The following is a 27,458-nucleotide window of genomic DNA, read 5'->3' on the forward strand; positions in this document are numbered from 1 at the left end:
ATATAGGTCTGTTCCAACAAGCTAGTTTGTACATAGAGAAATAGTCAAGTACCTAAGGGAAAACATTATGTGCACGTATAGAAGGTAAATTTTCCAGTATTCTGCATGGTTTATGCACTCAGTATCTAAAATACTTAACGACATATTGACATATAGGTCTGTTCCAACAAGCTAGTTTGTACATAGAGAAATAGTCAAGTACCTAAGGGAAAACATTATGTGCAAAGTAGCTTCAAGGAACTATGGGGACCTATTCCAGGCAGCACTCCGCAGCTTGTTTTCAGTGCGGAATGCTTCGAGTAATAGATTCCGGTTAGCATGAATCCCGAACTTAGTCCCTAACACACCCCCTAGTATTCCTAGTATCTAAACATAGAGGAAGTTATATACAGACAAACATATCTCACTACTCGCGTTCCCAAATCTAACCTAACGTCAAACTGAGGTTCTTCAGGAGATTACCAAATTACCATGGTCCTACTGAAAGGTCCATGGCGAATTTGATGCTTTCCTGAACAAGTGCAGTCCAACTGCTGATTAGGATGCGAGGCCTTTCACTTGAAGCCGAGGATTACCAGTTCAAACCCAGCAGTTGATTGAATTAAAACTAGTTTAATCATCCTCCAAAACTTGGACCTTACTCTTCATCTCAAACGAAAAAAGGAAGTAAAAAATAGTTCAAAACTCACAGCAAATCTTCCCAAATGATCGCCAACGTTTAAAACGCCACGACACGATGTTCAGTGAATCCTTATCTCCTTCATTTTCTGCGCCTCCTCGTCTTCCCAAATATATTCCGGGTCACTCAGGCGTTGTCCTCAACACAAACAGATATAAAACTCACAGCGCAGCGTTGTTCTTAAGGTAACAGATCATACAGAATGTCTTTTGTCTGTTGACAATCCTTATCTCCTTCATTTTCTGCGCCTCCTCGTCTTCCCAAATATATTCCGGGTTGTCCTCAACACAAACAGATATAAAACTCACAGCGCAGCGTTGTTCTTAAGGTAACAGATCATACAGAATGTCTTTTGTCTGTTGACTGAGGGTGTCGGGGAATTTGATATCAAATGACACCAGGAGATCACCCTTCTTCTGCGGTTCCTTAGGGAACGGTAGACCCTGGCCGGGGATTTTCTTCACTGTGTTTGTCTTGATGATTTCGTTCTTCAAGTTCAGGTTGACCTTCTCACCGGTGAGAGTGGGAACGGTGAGGACACAACCGGTGAGTGCCTGAAACATACAGGGGGAAAGTTGGTTAGTCTGAATCTGATGAGTGCTGAAGTCTTAAAATCCTTTCTCTGCGTTATAGAAATAAATAAAGGAGTTCCTCTTTGGTCTATTCCCTAAGTTCAGAATCCCCATGTTGCTAACAGTTTAACTTCATAGAGGACTTCTTCATTCATCAATATATTTTTGTTTACAAGAAGTGAACAAATATTTCCTTATTTTCCCCCTTAGTAGACCTTGGATTGTAGGATCAAGTTTGGATCAATGCAATAAGTATGTAGGAATAAATGGAGAATATCATGCAAAGAATGTGACCAGTGATTGAATGTTAAATTAAAATCAAGTGCCTAGGGTTATAGTTATAATATACTGAGAGTAGTGGGTAGTGTAGGGTGACTCACCTCTCTCAAGCTGACTTTGGCAGTGTATCTCAGATCACTTCCTTCTCTCTTGAACAATGGATGAGGTTTATCCCGAATAATAAACACGATATCCGCGGGGATTTTATTCTTGCCTTGGTCTCCTTCCTTCTGGAACGTGATCTTCGTTCCTGCTTTCCAGCCAGGTTTCACATTGATCGTTAATACTTTGTCTTCTTTCTTACTCGTGCCGTCTGGTTGGAGTACTTTCCGCGAGATTTTCATTTTCTTGGTGCAGCCGCGTACAATATCTTCTAGTGTGACATACAGGTCATGTTCAATAGCATTGTCCTGTACTTTATCCTTGGCTCTGTTAGGACTACCGTGGATGTTGAAGCTCTGAGACCGGAATGCACCCCCCCCTGGTCCCCCAGCACGTGGTCCCCCCATCGAGAAGATATCATCCGTATCCATATCTTCATCCATACCAAACTGGAACCCAGGACCTCCTCTACCTCCACTCCCTGGGAACTCGAAGAATGCACCGAATGGAGAACTGGAACCAAAGAACTGAGCGAATGTAGCACGGGGGTCACCATGGAACGAAGTGAAGTTTTCTGTACCACCTGTGTGCAACCCTGGTCCTCCTGACTTGAGACCATCCTCTCCATACCTATCATACAGATCTCTCTTCTTCTTATCACTCAACACCTCGTATGCTTCCGCTACTTCTTTGAATTTCTCCTCGGCTTCCCGTGATTTGTTTTTATCTGGATGATATTTGAGGGCGAGTTTCCTGTATGCTTTCTTGATTTCATCGTCTGAAGCCCCCTTGTTCAGACCAAGGATAGCGTAGTAGTTTTTACCCATGATGTTAACTGGGCCTGTAACATATAAAACACAACACAAAACAAAACAAAGTTAACACTCAGGAAGACGGGGTCTATCGAAAGTCAAGGTTTTGTAAATAGGTAATAGTTGTTTAAGGAAAGTGCTCAGAACACTTTCAGTTAGTGAATTTCTAGATTCCGTCTCGGAATTTTCGATAGCGCTGAAGTAGGTGAGTGATTGCTGGCCAACTTCTTTCAGTACCCTTATGGATCAATGATACATAATCTCCTGGTACTCTTTTTCCCCTTGGTTCAGAAAGGGGGGAAAACAACATCTAAGTAAAGACAAACAAAACGAAACCGAAAAACAAACTACTTAGAGTTTAATAAAGTAGTAAGGATATAATAGTCTGCAGTAACCACTCCAATGTCAAGACTTGATAAATCTCATGAGCAGAACAAAGCCATGTATGGTGTTGTCTTATTTAGTATGAGATGACAATCCTCAACAACTTTGTTTATCAGTGCTTAACAAACAATACAGCCTGACAACCATTGAACTTTTCAGACTTTCAGAGAGAGTATTTCTTATGTGTCTTTTGCCCTATGATGATGGTGTTTGGTGCATAAAAGTAACAGTGCCTGAACATGAAACTCAATTTTTGGGCACTACATAAGTTTTGTACTTTCAGGAATTTCTTCACTGTTTTCATTGAACTCTAGATTTATTAAAATTTTATCTGGTTAAAAATAACTAGAGCTGTAGACAATTTCACCTAGATTTCAAACGAGTCATTAAAAAAAATAAAAAAAAAAAAAAAAAAATGGATAGGTGCTGTTGTTTCTTAAGTAAATGCCAATATAATGAGACATAAAACTTCATCTGAATGATGGAGATTACGTTATCTCTTGTGCTTCCTCACATTATGATAAAATAACATGGAATTATCACAATATTTCCTCAGTAAAACATTTCTCTACCATTCTTTTCTAAAGTTTCTTTTCTATGCATGATGCATGTTAAACATGATGTTAAATCTTACCTACTTAAGTAAGCAAGTTTTGAAATAACTCAGAATAAAAACATTATGAACTACTTAAAAAAAAAAAAAAAAAAAAAAAAAAAAAGGAGGTAATGTAAATAGAAAACTAATTATCAAGGGGATGCATTGTGCTGAAAACCTAGCTCTTATTTCTCACCCTATCCTATCGTATGGACGGAGCAATGTACCTTCACAAAATATACCAAGTGCCCCCCGACTAGAAATCTTCGTCAATTTCCATGACCCGGGCGCCGGTACTAAGTTCATTTTTAGACTCATTATCATTATTATTATTTAGCATGAAATATAAAACATACAGGATGGACATCAACTGGGTGACAACTTTTAAATCGAGTTTCCTTCGAAGAAAGAAAACCCATTTGCTTTATCAAAACGTAAAACGAACGATTTGACAGTCGTACGATACATCGATGGCGACACCTGGGTGAATCAATAGAAAAATATTGGAGTAGAGAAAAGCACTGAACGATGTATTGAGATGTTGGCCACCCTGTATGTTAACCCGACCTTGACCTCAATGGAATATCAACACTCTATACGACACACCACACAGTGAGGAGTAAAAACATCGAGGTGAATTTCTTATGTCAATAATAGTTTTCATTTTCTACTTCTAGTGAAAGAATTTAATTATCATTCAAGAATGGGGCTCAACCACTTTTTTTTTTTTCTTCGCTGATAAAGGAAGTTCGAAACACGCTGATTTCAATAGTAATGCTTAAAATTTCATTTGAGGCTTCCTAAGAGGAGAAATCTTCGTTTGAAATTTTCGAATTTTGAAACGCACAAAATTTTCGCGGGTGAATATTAATTAATTTTTTGCGATTTGCGATAAGTTTCCGGACTTCATATCCTTTTTCATGTCAAATAATAGAAACAAATAGATATATGGATTTTGAGATTTTAAATTAGATATATTTCAGACTCAATTCAGCTTTCAAAAGCTTTTTAGGGGCCTTTTCAGAGTCAGTTCTGCATGATTTATTTGAATTTTACAGAATCACTAGTATAAAAGTGATAAGGCCCTCTATTTCAATGTTGGTGGGTGAATTTTAATGTCTCATTCACTGAACAAGCCCTTTATTTATTTATTTTTTTAAGAGGTTGGGTAGAGGGAGCTGTAACTGCTAAGGTCTTATCGTCCCGAAAGCAAATAGAGGAAGACAGGCTAGGAGAAAGCCAGCCATTCCAAGAACAGAGATTATCCCACCATGATAAAATCCACCCAGGGTGGAAATTGAACCCACAGCCTAGCACTTACAACACAGACGCACTACTAACTAAGCTAACTAGGCTGGCTATTTATTTCTAATGAAACCGATACTAAAATAAGAGAATAAGTATTCACTTGACTAAGTAAATAAACAAATTTATTGATGGAAAAGAGTCAACATGTTCCAACATATCTCCACCATTAAAAATTGCTCCTTCGGGCCGGATAAGAAACAACGGGCTATGGATTCTTTCATATATATTAAATCTCCAAGTAGATAAATCACGTTTTGGACATTTTGGAGGAGCTTGCAGACCTGTAGTCAAAGATCCACCTATCTTTTCAGGAATTATCAGAGCAAGCTGAGTTCGTCACTATCAAGGTAGATGAGAAGGTCCATGAATCAGAGGTAGGACATCTGATGTACTTCTCAGCCACTACATCTCTACTATCCTGCAGTAGAGATGCTACCAGTTCCCTGGTCAGTAGAAGACTGGATCAGTGTAGAGGTCCGTATGTCTTCAATATACCTCGGGTAAGTGACAAGCAGAGTTTCAATAAATACAGTTTTGTTTCTCGCGACGCGACGGCCGTATGGCGTATTTAGAGGTAGGGCCGGGGACTCGACCTCCTCTTCAGGCCTGTTTTTGGTCCTGTGTTGAATGCTGGACATCGTTCGAGACCAGAAGACCTCCAACACCGAAGGGACATCCATCGTGTCCACCATGGGTTCAAACCATTTCTCACATATAGGGCCCACCAATAAAATGGGACTCTTACTGTATTGGGTATGGATTCTTGGGTCCCCTCTTCAGTAAAATCCAGAATACCTACGGGTCTGATACTCGCATTTTATTCTATCCCCCATCTCAGCCAGCCCTCCAAGTAGTGCGTCTGCCTTGTAAGCACTAGGTTGCGGGTTCGATTCCCTCCCGGGGCGGATTTTATATTAAAGAGATAAGGTTCGTTCTCTGAACGACTGGCTTTCTTCTATCCTGTCTTCCTTCTCTCTTCATACATACCTTCGAATCTTCAATGTAGAAGCCTCCGTGAGGTGGGTGGTACATATTGTTGCGCGTTTGGGGGTTCGCAAAAGGATATCTAAAAAGGTTAGAATTGTTTCGGAAAAGAAAAGTAACACTTTAATTGCCTAAATGACTGAATAAACACAATTACAAAGTTCAATGTCCAATTACTAAAAGTCCAATTACTTAACAAGTACAAAATCGCTCACTAAATCACGGGACTAAACGCACACAAATCGCTTTCGAAACAATCACAGGTCTAAATCGCACAAAGAACCATCGCAAGACTGACTTAATTATTTCAAAGCTACTCATTTTATAGGTCTCACCTAGGCTTGGGGAAGCATCCATCAGAATGCTCCCAAAGATCCGAGTAATGTGTGTAGAAAAGTCCCAGTGACCTAGTAAAGTCTAGAAAATTCTTAACCAATCAGAGTTCACCAAAGCGGGGAAAAACAGGGGTTACCTTGAAAAATTGCAAATGCAATGAAAGAAAAAAAGAAAAATCAATAAATTCGTTTTATTTAGTCAAGTAGACTTATTTTCTTCTTATTTTAGTATTAATTAGTACTTGACATGGTATCCCGTTTTCAAAGTTTAATGAAACCGATTTTATACAGAAATTTGCCAAACAAAATATGAATTTACCTATGAAATTATTGGCTAGAAACAAACACCATAATAGGTAAGAAAAGTATTAGGTATGGTGTTTGTGTCCAGTGAATCATCCTACTTACTTTAATTTGATCAAAGTTTAATATCAAGCAGAAGAATGACTAGAAGAGTGCAGAAATGTGAATTCTTTTTCCTTTTATCATGAAGATACCTGGAAATTACTAGAACTAAAATACGCACTCGCAGTGGTTTCTGAAAATTTCTTGTTGGATAAGGGAAGATACCTATCATGCTAAGAGTCCATACAACTTTGAATGAACTTACCACAAATATATTGCTAGGAAACTTGTATTCAATCCAAATGTTAATTGCTGAAAAATAAAAGCACTGAATAACGGTAATCACTCACGAAATTGGTCGCGTTTCACAAGATATCGCAAAGATTGATAACGAAATGATAAATGATACTGATTGCAGAAAATACATGAGATTCCAGCAAACTTCATTAGGTAGTAGGTACTTCACTATCACTTCAGAAAAGACTCTATCTTCAAGCAGTCTGGAAGTAGCGGTTACCTAGTAACTAGGTATATTAGATTCGTTTTCATACATAAATAACACGATCCAACAATAGGTATCTCATAAAGAGTGTTTCGTAATGCCTATACAATTTCAAGAGGGTGAACCGTCAGGCCGTCAGTACATATCTATAATTTTAAGAGATTCACTCGACGACTTGTATTTTTTTTCTTCTACACTAATATGGCGACTTTTTTTTCTTTTCAAGTTGCAAGGTTTTCCTGGAAGGTCCTCTTCCACCTAAACACTGATCTTTTCTTTCACTTCGGGAAATTATACCAAGGAGGTCGTGTTCCCAGACTTTACGAGTCCGTTATATCCCTATGAAGTCCTTGTTATCCCATTCCCCCCAGGAAGTCCCGCCTACACTCATTCTGCAGAGGAACTGTTTGATCATCTGAGTGCTGACAATGTGGCAGAGTATCGTCACGTGATTTGGTGGGAGCAGGTATTGGACTGTATCATGGAGAGAATGGCCAGACAGAATGTAGAGGAGACTGAATGGAAACCTGTAATGAGCATACGAAGTAGGTAGGTACATAGTAATAGTAAAGGGCCAACCAACCAGCTATTAACGCTCAGACCGCCTGACAAACCGCGGTCTCACATACATAAGGTCTGTCAGGCGGTCTGAACGTGTGTGGCGGGAATAAGTAACTACCTCCTTACATAGGTACAAATACATACTTAATTAGAGACTTTATATAAGTTTAGTTGGAGTAAAACTACCTCCTTACATAAAAATAATAGCTACATACATACATATAGACTGGAAGTAGGAGTATATTAAGGAGCGCGGTAGCGCTCCGCCCCGCCAAGTCAAGAAAGTTTGACCGCGTATAAGTAACGCTTTCGGTTTGATATTTTCCAGTTTCGGAACCCTGGCAGATACCAGTTTGGAGGTTGATCTATTGGACAGATTGGATTCGGTGGAGTAAAACTACCTCCTTACATACAAATAATAGGTACATACATAGAGACTGGAAGTAGGAGTAACCGAGTAACGCTTTCGGTTTGATATTTTCCAGTTTCGGAACCCTGGCAGATACCAGTTTGGAGGTTGATCTATTGGACAGATTGGATTCGGATGACTTGTGGGAGCTGAGAAAACAGTTTGGAATCGAAGAGCCAACCTCCACATTGTCAACCACGTTCGCTAACCAGCCACTGTACTGTGGACTACCCCTGACCAAACAAGAGTTTGTCGAGTCCATTACGAAAGTGATAGGTGAGACTCTATCTTCAAGCACTCTGGAAGTAGCGGTTACCTAGTAACTATATTAGATTCGTTTTCATACACATATAACACGATCCAACATATCTCATAAAGAGTGTTTCGTAATGTCTACAATTTCAAGAGGGTGAACCGTCAGTACATATCTATAATATTTTAAGAGATTCACTCGACGACTTGTATTTTTTTTTCTTCTACACTAATATCGCGACTTTTTTTAAGTTGCAAGGTTTTCCTGGAAGGTCCTCTTCCACCTAAACACTGATCTTTTCTTTCACTTCGGGAAATTACACCAAGGAGGTCGTGTTCCCAGACTTTACGAGTCCGTTATATCCCTATGAAGTCCTTGTTATCTCATTTTCCCTCAGGAAGTCCTGCGTACACTCATTCTGCAGAGGAGCTGTTTGATCATCTGAGTGCAGACAATGTGGCAGAGTACCGTCACGTGATTTGGTGGGAGCAGGTATTGGACTGTATCATGGAGAGAATGGCCAGACAGAATGTAGAGGAGACTGAATGGAAACCTGTCCCTGAGGATCAGGTTCAAATACACACCATGACGTTCTGTAAGGTAAGTACTACCCAGTCTAGTTAGTGTGGAAGGTAGCGCGATTGCCTTGTAAGCGCTAGGTCGCTGGTTTAATTCCCGTCCGTGGCGAACTTCATGTTAAAGGGCTGTCCTTGTTATGCAATGTAATTTAAATGAGAGTGTTCCCACTACACACGACACAGAAAGACATGGGAACGGGCATGATGGACATTCGTATTCATGAAACATCAACAAAACCAGTAAAAATGTTAACTTTCATCGGAATGTGAAGAAGAACGATCGTGTGTAACTTAAGTAAGGCAAATGCAGTGTTCTCTGCTGGCGACGACACAGCAGCTTCTGAAGTTTGCTCACGGAATGGGTGACTGGCGACACAGCAGCTTCTGAAAATCTCGATCCTTGCCGATTTCATTTTCCAGAGGGAGGTGATAGTGAAAGTGGTTCAGATGGAGGCCACCTCCACATTCTGCTACACCATGATCTCCAAGTGCTCACGGAATGGGTGACTGGCGACACAGCAGCTTCTGAAAATCTCCTTCTCGCCGATTTCATTTTCCAGAGGGAGGTGATAGTGAAAGTGGTTCAGATGGAGGCCACCTCCACATTCTGCTACACCATGATCTCCAAGTTTGGCCACGCCGGTGTATATGATGGCCGTTTGAACCTCCTGCTCACCTATCAGATACCTCTGGGTGTAGGTGGAGGCCAGGAAGAAAGTAAGAAGGCCACGTCTTGGGTAACGGATGCGGTGTACCTACCTGATGCGTTGTATCTATGTGTGGCCGCTTCCAACAGGAGTCTACACTTCTATGATGTGTCGGGTATTGATCATGCACCCACCTTTCTTGTGTCAGGTAAATCTCTTCCTATTTTTATTTTGACTTTCTACCTATTATCTATTAGGTATGCACTACCTAAAGTAATGAGGGTTGCCATTTTTTCCTAAGCCATCCGCCCTGATTTCCCTGGGCCTGCTCTGCAAAAAACGTTTGACCTATCAATGAATGAAACTCTAGGTAGGTACATTCAATGGTCACTCATGTAGATTCGTAAAAGCTTAACCCATCTTTTGTGGGTTAAGCTTATTACATTCAAATGTCAATCATAAGCTACATACTCGTGTGTGTTTACCTATTCATTAATAATGTGTAGGTATACACAGTCCTACGCAAAACAAGATGTCCCCAATAGGTTCGAATAGGAAAGCTGTCGGAATTTCCAAATATCAAGGGTCAATTATCCTCCCCACAATGTTATTATAATGATCGCGTGTAAATATTTCATGCTGAACAAATAATGGACATGCGAAACTTAATCTCCCCAACCTCCCAATCCCCTCAGTCCCCTAGCCTAGATAAATAATTATTTAATACTCAACTACCGCTACACCAACACATGAAACACATCCCTACCCTATCTGCAAAACCTTCTCCCACTCTGTATAATTATTGTAATTAGATTGTGTACAGTGTAATTAGATTAATGCTTACTTTTCATAAGCCAGATTATGGGGAAGGATTAAAAAAAGTTTATCCCCTTTTTAAATTATTAATTGTCTGAATAATTAATTCTCAAACCCACACCAATGTGAACTCTTTGTAGTCTTTATAGCTTGATTCTGAGAAGATGCTACTGCCTCCTTTGGGAAAGCATGCGGTTGGACTTATTGGTCTTTCTACTCTCTCTGGTCCTAGAGAAAGAGCCTCTCTCTTTCTCTAAATTAAATAGAAGTGTATTTTCCTTTCGCTCAGAACTGATCTCCAACTCCCAAACCTAGACATGCCAGGTTAGAGAAGATACCATATTGGATTTCCAATCGTTTAATACAAGCTTTACCACGCCACCATCTCACATATTGAAAGGGAAATACATGATTGCAGAAAATACATGAGATTCCAGCAAACTTCATTAGGTAGTAGGTACTTCACTATCACTTCAGTTCAGAAATCGAAGAAAATTTTCGAAAAAGTTCTAGAAACAGGATCTAGCACAGGGGAGCGTGTTGAGGACGAGATTTTTCGAGAAAAATCCCATGACAACAGTAGGGGGATGGGATTTTAGTTTTCATAAAACGTCCCTTTCCCACCGTAAATTCTTTGTTTATTTTTGACTTGTAATTTTAATTTTTATAAATTTTATTTTCTGTTTCTCAAGAATCTCAAGACCTCACAACTTTTGAAGAATTTGAAGTAAAATTTCGTTTTTCGTAGGTACTTACCTAATAATTAGTTTTCTTTCTCAACCAGAAAATACATGAGATTCCAGCAAACTTCATTAGGTAGTAGGTACTTCACTATCACTTCAGAAATCGAAGAAAATTTTCGAAAAAGTTCTAGAAACATCTGGAAATTCCAAAGAGGAAGTACATTAGGAGAACTCTACACGTTCAAAAGATTTTTCAATCTATCACCATGTCATCGAAATTAAAAATATGAAGAAATCACCTTTAAATGACAATTTTCAACGTAATTTAATGCAATTAATTAGAAATAGAAACATCTGGAAATTCCAAAGAGGAAGTACATTAGGAGAACTCTACACGTTCAAAAGATTTTTCAATCTATCAATATCACCATGTCATCGAAATTAAAAATATGAAGAAATCACCTTTAAATGACAATTTTCAACGTAATTTAATGCAATTAATTAGAAATAACAGGAGAAGATAAAATTGAAGAAATCACAAAATTTAGCCATATTTTAGAAGACATATCTCGCGAGAAAGTAGCTTCGTTGCTTCGTCACTTTTTCTGAAGCGTGTGGGGAGGTGTTCACGCATCGTGTGAAGTGTCTTCCAAAGAGGAAAAAAATCAAGGAGGTTTAAATTGAGTGGATTGTGCAAAATTTGTGATTTACGCGCGGATTTAAAAATTTTCGCGGTTCGTGTTTCAAGTTGAAGCATGCTTAAAAACATTTTGGTTGCAGACCCAAGGAAAAATGAGAGCTCAAAAAATACATTATAGGAGGTACCTATCTGTTTTTTTTTTTTTTTACTTTCTATTTTCTAGTAGGTTAGGTAGGTAACATAATATTTGTTTGAAATTTCAACCATTTCAATGGAGGGTGACGAGGGTGTAGATACATTGTTGCCAGTTGAATACACATATTATTCGAGTAAACATAACTAGCATGAAGAACTTTAGCCTTTGTTTAGTTTAGGTAACGTCACATCGGGGGATAGCGTTGCTATTGCTTCGGTTGCTAGGCAACATGTAAATAAATAGTTAGATAAGTGAGCATACGAAGTAGGTACATAGTAATAGTAAAGGGCCAACCAACCAGCTATTCACGCTCAGGCCGCCTGACAAACCGCGGTCTCACATACATAAATAAGGTCTGTCAGACCGTCTGAACGTGTTTGGCGGGAATACTTCCTCCTTACCTACATAGGTACAAATAGAGACTTAATTAGAGACTTTATATAAGTTTAGTTCAGGCTTGTCCAACCCGCGGCCCGCGGGTTTGAAAATGAGAAATAACAGTAAATATATATACTAAATAAAATAATTAATGCATGAAAATTTTCAAATTTATAAATCGCACTAATGTCATCATGTGGTAAGTTTTCATAATAAAATAAAATTATATTATAATTACATTACACCAGGCCACCCCCCCCCCCCCCCCGTGAGTTGAGTTTTTGTGGCCCGCCAACTCTCTACCTTGGTCTCTTGCGGCCCTCGGGTGCCCTAAGGTTGGACAACCCTGGTTTAGTTGGAGTAAAACTACCTCCTTACATACAAATAATAGGTACATACATAGAGACTGGAAGTAGGAGTAACCGAGTAACGCTTTCGGTTTGATATTTTCCAGTTTCGGAACCCTGGCAGATACCAGTTTGGAGGTTGATCTATTGGACAGATTGGATTCGGATGACTTGTGGGAACTGAGAAAACAGTTTGGAATCGAAGAGCCAACCTCCACATTGTCAACCACGTTCGCTAACCAGCCACTGTACTGTGGACTACCCCTGACCAAACAAGAGTTTGTCGAGTCCATTACGAAAGTGATAGGTGAGACTCTATCTTCAAGCACTCTGGAAGTAGCGGTTACCTAGTAACTATATTAGATTCGTTTTCATACACATATAACACGATCCAACATATCTCATAAAGAGTGTTTCGTAATGTCTACAATTTCAAGAGGGTGAACCGTCAGTACATATCTATAATATTTTAAGAGATTCACTCGACGACTTGTATTTTTTTTTCTTCTACACTAATATCGCGACTTTTTTTAAGTTGCAAGGTTTTCCTGGAAGGTCCTCTTCCACCTAAACACTGATCTTTTCTTTCACTTCGGGAAATTACACCAAGGAGGTCGTGTTCCCAGACTTTACGAGTCCGTTATATCCCTATGAAGTCCTTGTTATCTCATTTTCCCTCAGGAAGTCCTGCGTACACTCATTCTGCAGAGGAGCTGTTTGATCATCTGAGTGCAGACAATGTGGCAGAGTACCGTCACGTGATTTGGTGGGAGCAGGTATTGGACTGTATCATGGAGAGAATGGCCAGACAGAATGTAGAGGAGACTGAATGGAAACCTGTCCCTGAGGATCAGGTTCAAATACACACCATGACGTTCTGTAAGGTAAGTACTACCCAGTCTAGTTAGTGTGGAAGGTAGCGCGATTGCCTTGTAAGCGCTAGGTCGCTGGTTAAATTCCCGCGTCTGGGGCGAACTTTATGTTAAAGGGCTGTCCTTGTTATGCAATGTAATTTAAATGAGAGTGTTCCCACTACACACGACACAGAAAGACATGGGAACGGGCATTGAAGAGATAAAGTTTGCTCACGGAATGGGTGACTGGCGACACAGCAGCTTCTGAAAATCTCCTTCTCGCCGATTTCATTTTCCAGAGGGAGGTGATAGTGAAAGTGGTTCAGATGGAGGCCACCTCCACATTCTGCTACACCATGATCTCCAAGTTTGGCCACGCCGGTGTGTATGATGGCCGTTTGAACCTCCTGCTCACCTATCAGATACCTCTGGGTGTAGGTGGAGGCCAGGAAGAAAGTAAGAAGGCCACGTCTTGGGTAACGGATGCGGTGTACCTACCTGATGCGTTGTATCTATGTGTGGCCGCTTCCAACAGGAGTCTACACTTCTATGATGTGTCGGGTATTGATCATGCACCCACCTTTCTTGTCTCAGGTAAATCTCTTCCTATTTTTATTTTTACTTTCTATCTATTATCTATTAGGTATCTACTACCTAAAGTAATGAGGGTTGCCATTTTTTTCCTAAGCCATCCGCCCTGATTTCCCTGGGCCTGCTCTGCAAAAAACGTTTGACCTATCAATGAATAAAACTCTAGGTAGGTACATTCAATGGTCACTCATGTAGATTCATATAAGCTTAACCCATCTTTTGGGTTAAGCTTATTACATTCAAATGTCAATCATACTCGTGTGTGTTTACCTATTCATTAATAATGTGTAGGTATACACAGTCCTACACAAAACAAGATGTCCCCAATAGGTTCGAATAGGAAAGCTGTCGGAATTTCCAAATATCTACATAGGTCCAATTATCCTCTCCACAATGTTATTATAATGATCGCGTGTAAATATTTCATGCTGGACAAATAATGGACATGCGAAACTTAATCTCTCCTCTCTCCCAATCCCCTCAGTCCCCTAGATAAATAATTATTTCATACTCATCTACCGCTACACCAACACATCCCTACCCTATCTGCAAAACCTTCCCCCACTCTGTATAATTATTGTAATTAGATTGTGTACAGTGTAATTAGATTAATGCTTACTTTTCATAAGCCAGATTATGGGGAAAGTTTCTCCCCGTTTAAATTATTAATTGTCTGAATAATTAATTCAAACTCACACCAATGAACTCTTTGTAGTCTTTTTATAGCTTGATTCTGAGAAGATTCTACTGGCTCCTTTTGGAAAGCATGCGTTTGGACTTATTGGTCTTTCTACTCTCTCTGGTCCTAGAGAAAGAGCCTCCCTCTTTCTCTAAATTAAGAAGAAGTGTATTTTCCTTTCGCTCAGAACTGATCTCCAACTCCCAAACCTAGACATGTCAGGTTAGAGAAGATACCATATTGGATTTCCAATCGTTTAATACAAGCTTTACCACGCCACCATCTCACATATTGAAAGGGAAATACACGTTATTTCATCGGCTGGAGTTCTAGTCGATATGTACAACCTCTTCTTGTGCTGACCACTTTTCAATGATACCTACGGGAGAAAGTGATGAATCGACGATTTATCACCTGAGGAGATCACGATTTCCAGTCACCATAAAGTCCATTTCTATCTGCAGGATTTCCAGACTGTCCGGAGGTGCTCAAGTATTGTGTAGGATCTCCATCCAAGTTATTCATAGGAGATGATCATGGAGATATTACCATCATGAACTTCAAACATCCTACCTGGTCCTTGTTTGCACGACAGAACTCTGTCAGTTCCAATCTGTACTTCTGGAAGGTGAGTGAATTGTTTTTCAACTTTCGTTGAGAAGTTAACTCTGTCAGTTCCAATCTGTACTTCTGGAAGGTGAGTGGATTGTTTGTCAACTTTTGTTGAGAAGTTATTTTTTATTGGAAATGCATTTTTTTTTTTTTTTAGTACAAAGTCCACCATTAAAAATTGCTCCTTCGGGCCGGATAAGAAACAACGGGCTATGGATTCTTTCATAAATATTAAATCTCCAAGTAGATAAATCACGTTTTGGACATTTTGGAGGAGCTTGCAGACCTGTAGTTAAAGATCCACCTATCTTTTCAGGAATTATCAGAGCAAGCTGAGTTCGTCACTATCAAGGTAGATGAGAAGGTCCATGAATCAGAGGTAGGACATCTGATGTACTTCTCAGCCACTACATCTCTACTATCCTGCAGTAGAGATGCTACCAGTTCCCTGGTCAGTAGAAGACTGGATCAATGTAGAGGTCCGTATGTCTTCAATATACCACGGGTAAGTGACAAGCAGAGTTTCAATAAATACAGTTTTGTTTCTCGCGACGCGACGGCCATATGGCGTATTTAGAGGTAGGGCCGGGGACTCGACCTCCTCTTCAGGCCTTTTTTTGGTCCTCCTGTGTTGAATGCTGGACATCGTTGGAGATCGGAAGACCTCCAACACCGGGTTCAAACCATTTCTCACATATAGGGCTTACCAATAAAATGGGACTCTTACTGTATTAGGTATGGATTCTTGGGTCCCCTCTTCAGTAAAATCCAGAATACCCACAGGTCTGCTACTCGCATTTTATTCTATCCCTCATCTCAGCCAGCCCTCCAAGTAGTGCGTCTGCCTTGTAAGCACTAGGTTGCGGGTTCGATTCCCTCCCGGGACGGATTTTATATTAAAGAGATAAGGTTCGTTCTCTGAACGACTGGCTTTCTTCTATCCTGTCTTCCTTCTCTCTTCATACATACCTTCTCTCTTTGCTTTCGGAACTTTTTTTACGATTTATTTTATGTGGCAGACCTTAGCAGTTATAGTTCCCTCTATTAAACCCCTTTAAAAAAAATCCCTTATCTCCATGTTCAGGGAGTGCGGTGTTTCCATATGGACCGAGATCTCCAAGTCCTAGTGACAGGATCTGCTGATGCTATCGTCCGCCTATGGAATCCTGTGGTCACTAAATGTCCCATGACGTCATTGTTCGGACACAAGTATGCGGTGGAGGATGTGAGGATACTCAAGTCTCGGAATATTGTACTCAGTGTAGCATTGGATGGGGTAGGTTGGAAAATCTTCTTCCTCTCATGGTCTGTGTCGTAGTATGCCCATCCCCGTAGTATGCCTCTCATTAGATGGGCGAGAATAAGAGACACAATACTTCCCATTTAGGTGCTGGGTCAACACGGGAACACCAGAATGTAACCCGTTGAAATATTTGCAATCGAAAAAACGAGTGCAAATTTTTTGCTAATTTTACAAATAGGGGTTTCTTCTTTTTGTAATTAAAACGGAGAAGACAGAGTTTATTTAATACATAACTAATTTGTATCTTTCGGAACTTTTTTTACGATTTATTTTATGTGGCAGACCTTAGCAGTTATAGTTCCCTCTATCAAACCCCTTTAAAAAAAATCCCTTATCTCCATGTTCAGGGAGTGCGGTGTTTTCATATGGACCGAGATCTCCAGGTCCTAGTGACAGGATCTGCTGATGCTATCGTCCGCCTATGGAATCCTGTGGTCACTAAATGTCCCATGACGTCATTGTTCGGACACAAGTATGCGGTGGAGGATGTGAGGATACTCAAGTCTCGGAATATTGTACTCAGTGTAGCATTGGATGGGGTAGGTTGGAAAATCTTCTTCCTCTCACCTTTAGAGACACATGTGGTCTGTGTTGTAGCATGCCCATCCCCGTAGTATGCCTCTCATTAAATGGGCGAGAATAAGAGACACAATACTTCCCATTTAGGTGCTGGGTCAACAAGAGAACACCAGAATGTAACCCGTTGAAATATTTGCAATCGAAAAAACGAGTGCAACTTTTTTGCTAATTTTACAAATAGGGGTTTCTTCTTTTTGTAATTAAAACGGAGAAGACAGAGTTTATTTAATACATAACTAATTTGTATTCAAAAGAGATGATGTCAACAGAACCAAAAGCTGTTTGCTCTTAAAAGCTTAAAATTAAAAACCAACAATAGAACGTTAACTCTCACAAACAAAAAGAACAAACCATTGTACCTTAATACCTTGAAAACTAAACAATTTAGATTAAATAGGTTATAGATATGCACCAGCAAATCCCAATGTTGTTGTAGTTCCTCAAATCTCCATGAGATTTTCTCTGTAATACCACTTCATAACTTTTGCTTTAGTTGCTTATCTGGTTTCGGATGTTTGCGATCAACATGCCTATCTTATATCTTTACATGGTCGGTTGCGATTCCGGAGTTGCGAAATGTTGGGTGATAATTTCTTTATGGAATATTACTGGAATAGCCTCCTCGTCCTTACTCCTTAATATGTACTTTTGTGTCTAACAGGAGCTGAGAGTGTGGGACATTGAGGATCACTACTGTATGCAAACAGTTCAGCTCAAGTTCAGTTTCACCAACCGGTTGGGTGAGTTCGGGAAGCAATGCATCTACCCAGGTCCTCTCCAGGCAGTACCTCCTGATCTTAGACAACCTAAGAGTCCATCCTCCACTGCATCCACCGTACAGAACGAGAGAATACTCAGTGAATATACCTCACTACGAGAGAAATACGAGAACAAGTAAGTGAACCCAGATAAGTTTCGTTCTTGGAACGGCTGGCTTTCTCCTATCCTGTCCTTTTCTCTTCAATTTTGGGAAGATAAGACCTCTCTCTCTCTCTCTCTGTAGTTATATCTCCCTCTGTAAAATATCTCTCTCTCTCTATCGCGGGCTCAATTTTCGTCCGGGGCGAAGACGTTTGAGTTTCGTCATCGTCCGGGGCGAAGACGTTTGAGTTTCGTCATCGTCCGGGGCGAAGACGTTTGAGTTTCGTCATTAGTTTGACAGAATCCAATACATTTCTGATGTGAAGAAAAATAGGATGAATATATCCTTGTGATGAATTTCTCATTTTCCAGTGAGGAATGGAATCGATCTCACATCCTCATCGCTTGCAAAAACCAGATGGCCATGGTCAAACTGAACAGGCGTGATATTACAGAGGTGTCCCCTCGGTCCATTAGAGACCCGGCCCCCCCTCCCCCCTATGATAAACCTGTCCATGTGCCGGCCCTGTGGAACAAATATGATACCATACTCAATGTACCTCTCATACAGGAACCTGGCCAGTAAGTATAGACCGGCCCTGTGATACCATACTCAATGTACCTCTCATTCTAAAACTTTCTCGCTTTGAGTTCATAGGTCGTCGCGACAAATTTCAAGATCAGAGCTTATTATAGTGTGAGAAAATGTGAAAAAAATCCCCAAAAACCAGTTTTTTTAATTTTTTGGCTTTATGGTTTTCTGGACAAAATTTGCACAACCACTCTCGTGTTCCTGGTAAAAAAACCTTTAATTTGATATATATGTAGGTCGACTAGGTTTGGATAAGTCCTTCTATGGGGTCAGACGGACAGACAGACGACACCGAAGCGAATGCAATAGTCCGTCCCTATACCTTTTATTATTAATTTATTACTATTGTAATTTAATAAAGGAAGGACGGACTAAAAAGCAGCTGATTATTGGTTTTGATTCACAGCGAGTCGCGTCTGGAGGGGTCGGACTCATTCGAGGAAGGTATGATGGGGAGTACAATGCCTCGGCTTACTTTTCCCATGAACTCCCTCAGGATACATACTAGGAGAGCCACTCAGAATATTAACTTGGAAGAGGTAAAGCACAGACCCACCATGTTTTTATTTCCGGGTCAACCGTCAAGGGACAGAAATATCAAACTATGACCAAGAGGAGAAAGTTACGTCAGTCATCTTAGAAAGGTAAAGAAAAGAGGACAGGGGAAAGCTGGTTTCGAGAATGAACATAAGTAGGGTACGTAAATAAATGGGTTAACAGGCAGAGCGGACCAAGTCCAAAAATCGACTTTTTTTAGTAGGTACATATTGTACCTATATCTTCGGAAAGATCATGAAAAGAAAGATCTATTTAGGTATTTATTATTTTTTTAATTGGTTGCTTCTTCACAGGTATTTATGTTCACAGGTATTTATGTAGGGTAAAACCCCCAATGGCCGACACCTGTTGTAATCATCGACACCCTACTCGTATTTCTTTAATAATAAGAAATCTGCGTGGTTTGGGGTTTTTGGAACCAAATGTCCTACTTTTTAAAAATTTGATCTGGAGACCCTACTTCCACACCTTAAGCTATAAACACTAGAACCTGTCAAACTTATACAAAGCACTTTACTTAGTCTATCCTGACTTATATCTATCAGATATTTAAGTATACATACAAGTATAGGACATGTTTGTGGTCTCATTATTATAACAATCATGTGGAGAGTGGTGATTGAAACTTGATGGAATCAAAACAAAATGACCAAGGTTCTTGGTCATTTTGGTTCTTGGTCATTTCTGCAAATCACTTCACAATAAATTCAGAATTCTGGTACTCCAAGTAGGTACTGAGCTGCATTTACATTAGTGCCAAATTTAAAACCAAATAAATCTGTGCCAGTGAGTGACGAGTGACATTCCTGGCTCCACAATGTTTGCAATATTGCAAGTCTACAGTGTCAAAGTAGAATCTACATTGTAGACATCAGTGACTTTACATTGATCAAAATTCAGTAAACCGGAATGGCCGGCAAAATGGTTGGGTTGATTGTGGCAGATATAATCACATCACTCATAACTTTTTGCTGATGGGGGTTTTTTTGGTGTCTACTGATGGTGGGCTGGTTTACTACCAATCCTGAGAATTCAAACAACAGTACATTATTATGCATAATGGACCTCGCTACAAGTAACCTACAGTATTTTTTATTACTCATATCAAACTGATTTCCTTTCACTACTATATTTACATACACTCAAATATAATTCACAGGTAGGTATAAGGTCACCAGAACAGTAGGTACTACCTGTACCGTGTTTTATTGATCAAAATTCAGTAAACCGGAATGGCCGGCAAAATGGTTGGGTTGATTGCGGCAGATATAATCACATCACTCATAACTTTTTGCTGATGGGGGGTTTTTTTAGTGTCTACTGATGGTGGGCTGGTTTACTACCAATCCTGAGAATTCAAACAACAGTACATTATTATGCACAATGGACCTCGCTACAAGTAACCTACAGTATTTTTTATTACTCATATCAAAATGATTTACATTCACTACTATATTTACATACACTCAAATATAATTCACAGGTAGGTATAAGGTCACCAGAACAGTAGGTACTACCTGTACCGTGTTTTGAAATCTACAGTGATCTACACTAGTTTTGACACACCCTGTATCAGGAGTAATAAATAATAATTTTGTCATCACAGTAAACCATTTACACAACCCTTTTTTCCGCACCTTTTAGCCTTTTACACATTCCAACCCGTAATACAAAATATTTGCTCTCTGCCCTTCCAGAGACCTTTCTGTTGAGTGCAATTTAAATTTAAATGTTAAATATTTAAATGCCTTTAATTTTCAACAGAGAAATAACTTTCTACTTTTTTTATTTTTTATAATTTTGATTTATTTCGAAATGATGCAAAAAATGCTTTTCCCCCGGCGGCTTTGCGTGTTCGCTACGCGGAGTTGCGTATACGGTCGCGCTGCGCGCTCCCGGGGATTCGCGGGTTTGTGAATGGGGTCGCGCTTCGCGCTCCCTTGTTTACGGTCGCGCTGCGCGCTCCCGGGGGCTTCGCGGGGTTGTGCAGGGGGTGCGCTTCGCGATGTATGTACCTACGTAAATGAGTTCTATTGTGAAATTATGGGGAAATGCATTTTTTTTTTTTAGTTAATGAATAATAATAATAATGGAACAAAGTAGTTATTCATGTCCACGGTAATGTTTTGCTTTTAGCTTGCAATAATACCTAATATGTATGTATTCGTATACCTATACTGCTATCTATTTATGCAGGTCTTGAAACTATATTCTTGTTTCTATCAGCACTGGCGGGATGACGGGTTCTGGATGGGTGACTGTTTGGGACATCACACGTGTTGTTGGTTATTTTAGGGTGCACTCAACCTTGTAAGGATAACTGAAAGGCTGAAATCCCAGCGAAAAAGGGATTCAGAAAAATCTGATATGACTTTACAACTTAACAGTACATAGTTCACAACCTAAAGTTAAACAGTTAAAAACAGACATACCTAGAGTTTGAATCACAAGATATTATTTTGTGTGAGGTTAATAAGGAAGGAGTGTTCTTTCTAATAATAATTCTTCTCTCTGTCTCTCTCTACTCTTTGAATCTAAATCAACACCATATAAACTTATAAACTTAAACAGGTACCTAATTATAAACTTAAATGAAGGCACGTAGGAAGATATCTCTCTCTCTCTTTCTTTCTTTCTTTCTCTCTCTTCCTTGTTTCTTCTTCAGCTCTCTAAATCAACACTTGAACTTTAAATCTCTCTCTCTCTTTGTTTCTCAGCTCTCTAAATCAACACTTGAACTTTAAATCTCTCTCTTTTCTTCTCTCTCTCTCTCTCTCTCTCTCTCTCTCTCTCTCTGTCCATCTCTCTAAATCAACAATTAAACTTTATGAAAATACATACATACCTTGGTAGATATGTGAAGACTGCTGTAAGAACCAATATATACCTACGCAAAACAAACATCTTGGTTGTAATGAAAACATAGTGGAGGGTTTGGTAAATAAGAGAACTCAAGGGAATTCCGATGTGGGAAATTATATTATGTATGGGTATGTATTTAGGTACAGAAAAATGTACGAATTTATCTTAGGTATAGGTACATACCTACATTCCTACCAGTCTTGAGGAAAAAACACACATCGAGTGAGAAAAGTGGAAAAACAGAAAACTCCTCTAATGTAGAACACGAGTGTAGCCTTAAGATAGAAATAAGGAAAGTAAAAACTATGAGAAAAAGGAGAAGAAAATTATCTACCATCTACTCGTATGTAAAAAAAGAAAAAAAAATGGCCTTTCCTAAAAGATCGTATCAGACTGGGGCTGGTTGGGATGCGGAAAGCTCAAACTCTTTTTGTTTGAATATTTTTCAGACGTCATTTTATTTTTTTTTCGAGGCTGACAACATGGTGTTTGTTTATTTTCTGTTTGAAGCTTTCAGCTTTTAAGCCATCAGCTCCTACTGTGAAGTGAAATAACTTTGGATGCCATCAGGGTCTAAAGTTAGGAGGAGGAGAAGTAAAAGAAGAAAGAGGAAGAAGAAAAGAAGGAGGAGGAAAAGGAGGAGGAGGAGAAAGAGGAAAAGGAGGAGGAGAAAGAAGAGGAGAAAGAGGAAAAGGAGGAGGAGGAGAAAGAGGAAAAGGAGGAGGAGAAAGAGGAAAAGGAGGAGCAGGAGGAGGAGAAAGAAGAGGAGAAAGAAGAAAAGGAGGAGGAGGAGGAGAAAGAAGAGGAGAAAGAGGAAAAGGAGGAGGAGGAGAAAGAAGAGGAGGAGGAGGAGGAAAAAGAGGGGGTTCTAATGTAAAGAGAGAGAGAGAGAGAGAGAGAGAGAGAGAGAGAGAGAGAGAGAGAGAGAGAGAGAGAGAAGAGTGAGAGCACCAATACCAACCTCACCCCAGTCACTCCAACCTCGGAGAGACCCAAGTCTGTGCGGACACCAACCTCGGATACCAAAGGGAAGATAGCTAGTATTACTCAATGTACCTCTCATACAGGAACCTGGCCAGTAAGTATAGACCGGCCCTGTGATACCATACTCAATGTACCTCTCATACAGGAACCAGGCCAGTAAGTATAGACCGGCCCTGTGATACCATACTCATTGTACCTCTCATACAGGAACCTGGCCAGTAAGTATAGACCGGCCCTGTGATACCATACTCAATGTACCTCTCATACAGGAACCAGGCCGGTACCTAAATAAAATACCCCTAAAATGCACCAGCAAATCCCAATGTTGTTGTAGTTCCTCAAATGTCCATGAGATTTTCTCTGTAATACCACTTCATAACTTTTGCTTTAGGTGCTTATCTGGTTTCGGATGTTTGCGATCAACATGCCTATCTTATATCTTTACATGGTCGGTCGCGATTCCGGAGTTGCGAAATGTTGGGTAATAATTTCTTTATGGAATATGACTGGAATAGCCTCCTCGTCCTTAATATGTACTTTTGTTTCTAACAGGAGCTGAGAGTGTGGGACATTGAGGATCACTACTGTATGCAAACAGTTCAGCTCAAGTTCAGTTTCACCAACCGGTTGGGGTATACAGACGCTATTGGATTTCCTATGGTTTAGTATACAGACGCTATTACGCCAAAAGAGGGGAAACGAGCCTCAGAAGAAGGAAAATTGCGTAACGAGGCCTTTTTTGTCCATATTCGGCCCGAAGGACCACAATACTAAAGTGAAAGCTATCATTCTATTTATGAGGTGAAGTTATGGCCCTCCGGGCCGGATTCGAAAAACAACAATCAGAATCGACAATGTGATAGGTAGCACAATGAAAAACTTTCTCGTATTTCAACGTCGAAAAAAAAAAAAAAAAAAAGAAAAAAATGACCTGCGATACCATACTCAATGTACCTCTCATACAGGAACCTGGCCAGTAAGTATAGACCGGCCCTGTGATACCATACTCAATGTACCTCTCATACAGGAACCAGGCCAGTAAGTATAGACTGGGGGTCGAACCTGGGGCTCTGGGTTTGTGGTCCTCAAGCTAGCGAACTCACATATCAAATCGCAAATAAATGTTGTATTATTATTATTATTTTTTGCGGAAGAGCAACCGATTCCGATGGCTTGGCGCGGGGGACCATCTCGGATTTCCTATGGTTTAGTATATATAGACGCTATTACGCCAAAAGAGGGGAAACGAGCCTCAGAAGAAGGAAAATTGCGTAACGAAACTGAGGCCTTTTTTGTCCATATTCGGCCCGAAGGACCACAATACTACAGTGAAAGCTATCATTCTATTTATGAGGTGAAGTTATGGCTCTCCGGGCCGGATTCGAAAAACAACAATCAGAATCGACAATGTGATAGTGATAGCACAATAACAAAACTTTCTCGTATTTACAATACCAATTTAAATTATTCCCATTGTCAAAAAAAAAAAAAAAAAAAAAAAAAAAAAAAAAAAAAAAAAAAAAAAAAAAAAAAAAAATAAAAAAGGGGGGGGGAGGTAAAAGGAGCCAAAAAAAAAAATATGCAATAAATAAAAAGTCAATTAAGAATGCAGGAGTGAAGTTAGAGCAGCACCTGTAGTGTAGTGAGTAACTGATGGGAAATATGTAAAGCAGCAAGTAAGTACCAAGTAGTAAATATTGCAAGATAAGTGGCTCTCAGAAATGAGAGAGAAAGAAGAGAAAAAGAGAGATAAGTACATACAGGGTGTGTAAGAATAATGAGACAATGCCAACTTCATTCATAGACGATATAGGTGAACGTCATTGGAGAAACTGATTGAAAGAGAATTTTTCAAACATCCTATAAAAACAAATTTGCATCCCAGATACAGGTAGGTATTGGTGTTAATGGTTATACTCATATCTACAATACTTGAACTCATGAAGTGACAATCTTTTGAGAGAGAGAGAGGGAGAGAGAGAGAATCTTTGAGAATTTTAAAATCTCCCTATCTATATTTCTATAAATCTTATGACTCATATCTCATATCCCACCCTGTATTCTACATGTGACCTATATTGAACAACACGGTATCTAGTTACTATGTTAGGAGTGAAATATGAGTTGGAAAATTATTGCTATGAAATCTCCAGGGACATTACTACATTACCTACATACTACAGGACTCATATGGCCAGGAAAGTATCAAACATTGCATTTAATGCAACTAGCTACAAATAGTGCAGGAAATGCAGGAATTAGTATAGTATTTTGATTGTGACATATTGCATACTCAAATAATTTCTAGGCATTCATACAAATCATGGATTTTGAAATCTCCAAATTTATGTGAACGCCTAGGAATTTCGTAAGTATGCAGTATGCAATACGCCAAATAAATATTGCAAGTAGGCTGATGGTGACTATTTTTGGTTTAGGACTTTAGGTATAAAAATGGTTTTTTCTTTCTTTTTTAATAAGAAAACTTACATTTTCCAACGAACCAATTAGAATATCATGTAACTTTTGATATTTACCAAAATCTGAAAAAAATCTCCACTCCCTATTAGCGAGGTATTACCTACTGTTCACCACTGATGCTACTAGGTATAGTAGGTATGTACCATTGTACTCATATTGCATATTGACTTTACTGTAGGTAAGGTAAAGTACAATAGGTATAAATTATTCATAATACCTTATCCAAGTCAAAGAATATACAGTCGTTCACAAATCACATTCAAGATTTGCTTGCTATAGGTAGGTACCTACGTAAGACTCGTAAGAGGTAGGTAGGTACTTCTTTACTGTACAGAGGTCTGTGTACAATTTATTTATTTTTATGATTTAAAGATGAGGTATGCTTAATATTTCCGAAGTCTAGCATACAGTAAAGGAGAAAAATGAAGTTCGAGGTGGAGCCCTAATAAATACGGCCCTGCCAGACTTCGAAAATTTTGGGCACCCATCCATTTATTGGCCTTGCTCGGCTTAGCTTAACATAGGTGACGCTACAACCGGTCTTAAATTATCGACTGAAGTGTTATCTAAAACTTTCTCGCTTTGAGTTGTCGCGACAAATTTCAAGATCAGAGCTTATTATAGTGTGAGAAAATGTGAAAAAAATCCCCCAAAACCAGTTTTTTTAATTTTTTGGCTTTACGGTTTTCTGGACAAAATTTGCACAACCACTCTCGCGTTCTTGGTAAAAAGACCTTTAATTTGATATATAGGTCGACCAGGTTTGGTAAGTCCTTCTATGGGGTCAGACAGACAGACGACACCGAAGCGAATGCAATAGTCCGTCCCTATACCTTTTATTATTAATTTAATACTATTGTAATTTAACAAAGGAAGGACGGACTAAAAAGCAGTTGATTATTGGTTTTGATTCACAGCGAGTCGCGTCTGGAGGGGTCGGACTCATTCGAGGAAGGTATGATGGGGAGTACAATGCCTCGGCTTCCAAACCAAGAACTCCGTGGTGCTGACAGAGGTCTTTTAGATCAGAGGTCATTGGTTCAAAGTAGGTACAGAACAGAATTTTCGTCCATTTCCCATGAACTCCCTCAGGATACATACTAGGAGAGCCACTCAGAATATTAACTTGGAAGAGGTAAAGCACAGACCAACATGCTTTTATTTCCGGGTCAACTGTCAAGGGACAGAAATATCAAATTATGACCAAGAGGAGAAAGTTACGTCAGTCACCTAAGAGAGGTAAAGAAAAGAGGACAGGGGAAAGCTGGTTTCGAGAATGAACATAAGTAGGGTACATAAATAAATGGGTTAGGACGTTAGGAGGCAGAGCGGACCAAGTCCAGAAATCGACTTTTTTTAGTAGGTACATATTGTACCTATATCTTCGGAAAGATCAAGAAAAGATCTATTTAGGTATTTATTATTTTTTAATTGGTTGCTTCTTCACAGGTATTTATATTCACAGGTAGGTATTTAGGTATTTATTATTTTTTTAATTGGTTGCTGACTTCACATTAGTGTTGTATTGAAATGAGAACAAAAACAAAACCACTATTTCCTTTGGAACTTTGCCTCCATTTATCTTAAAACTCTTTTTTCCGACTTGGTCTTTTCTGCCTCTTCGCCATTCATATATTCAACCTACCTACCACCTGACTGAGTGTCTATCTATTCCAGATGTCCAAGCTGGTAGACCAGTGTGCTCCTCATCTAGCGATCAACCTCATGGACCTGGGCAAACTATCCACCTCTCTACCTGTTATCCACCCAACCCGCCACCAGAAGGGTACCAATACCAACCTCACCCCAGTCACTCCAACCTCGGAGAGACCCAAGTCTGTGCGGACACCAACCTCGGATACCAAAGGGAAGATAGCTAGTCCCGCTGGTACTAAAGGGAAGATAGCTAGTCCCGCTGCTACGAAAACCAGTCCATCATCTCATACCAAAGTAAAATTAGCTGGTCTTTCTGATACCAAATTGAAGCCAGCTAGTCCCGTTGCTGATGCCAAATTGAAGTTAGCTGGTCCTGGTTCGAAATCGAATGTAAAGCGAGAAGGAAGCGCGCCCCGTGATAGAAGCAAGAAAAAACTATAG

The 27,458-nt window shown here is 39.6% G+C and overlaps 2 protein-coding genes across 3 annotated transcripts; one reads left to right on the plus strand and one right to left on the minus strand.

The window, feature by feature from the left end:
• Positions 1 to 89: 89 nt before the first annotated feature.
• LOC103510628 (dnaJ protein homolog 1) lies at positions 90 to 6,866 on the minus strand. 2 transcript variants are annotated; one of them, XM_008475307.2, is made up of 4 exons: positions 6,661 to 6,866; positions 1,632 to 2,473; positions 1,027 to 1,233; positions 90 to 883 (listed from the first exon to the last, which is right to left on the minus strand). In XM_008475307.2, the coding sequence occupies exons 2-4, from the start codon at positions 2,457 to 2,459 to the stop codon at positions 860 to 862; spliced, it is 1,059 nt and encodes a 352-aa protein (XP_008473529.1). In that variant the 5' UTR covers positions 2,460 to 2,473; positions 6,661 to 6,866; the 3' UTR covers positions 90 to 859. The 2 variants fall into 2 exon arrangements, 1 of the variants encoding a protein (XP_008473529.1); XR_003391900.1 differs by having other exon boundaries at positions 101 to 745; positions 900 to 1,233.
• On the plus strand, positions 4,876 to 27,458 carry LOC103510640. Its single transcript, XM_026824635.1, has 17 exons — positions 4,876 to 4,969; positions 5,053 to 5,205; positions 7,269 to 7,446; positions 7,944 to 8,143; positions 8,518 to 8,720; positions 9,119 to 9,201; positions 9,261 to 9,553; positions 12,530 to 12,712; positions 13,087 to 13,289; positions 13,559 to 13,853; positions 14,994 to 15,157; positions 15,458 to 15,646; positions 16,792 to 16,983; positions 17,685 to 17,917; positions 18,257 to 18,466; positions 18,883 to 19,015; positions 27,039 to 27,458. The coding sequence occupies exons 1-17, from the start codon at positions 4,876 to 4,878 to the stop codon at positions 27,456 to 27,458; spliced, it is 3,426 nt and encodes a 1,141-aa protein (XP_026680436.1).

This window comes from Diaphorina citri, unplaced genomic scaffold, assembly GCF_000475195.1.
Source record: "Diaphorina citri unplaced genomic scaffold, Diaci psyllid genome assembly version 1.1 scaffold625, whole genome shotgun sequence".
NCBI lineage: Eukaryota > Metazoa > Arthropoda > Insecta > Hemiptera > Psyllidae > Diaphorina > Diaphorina citri.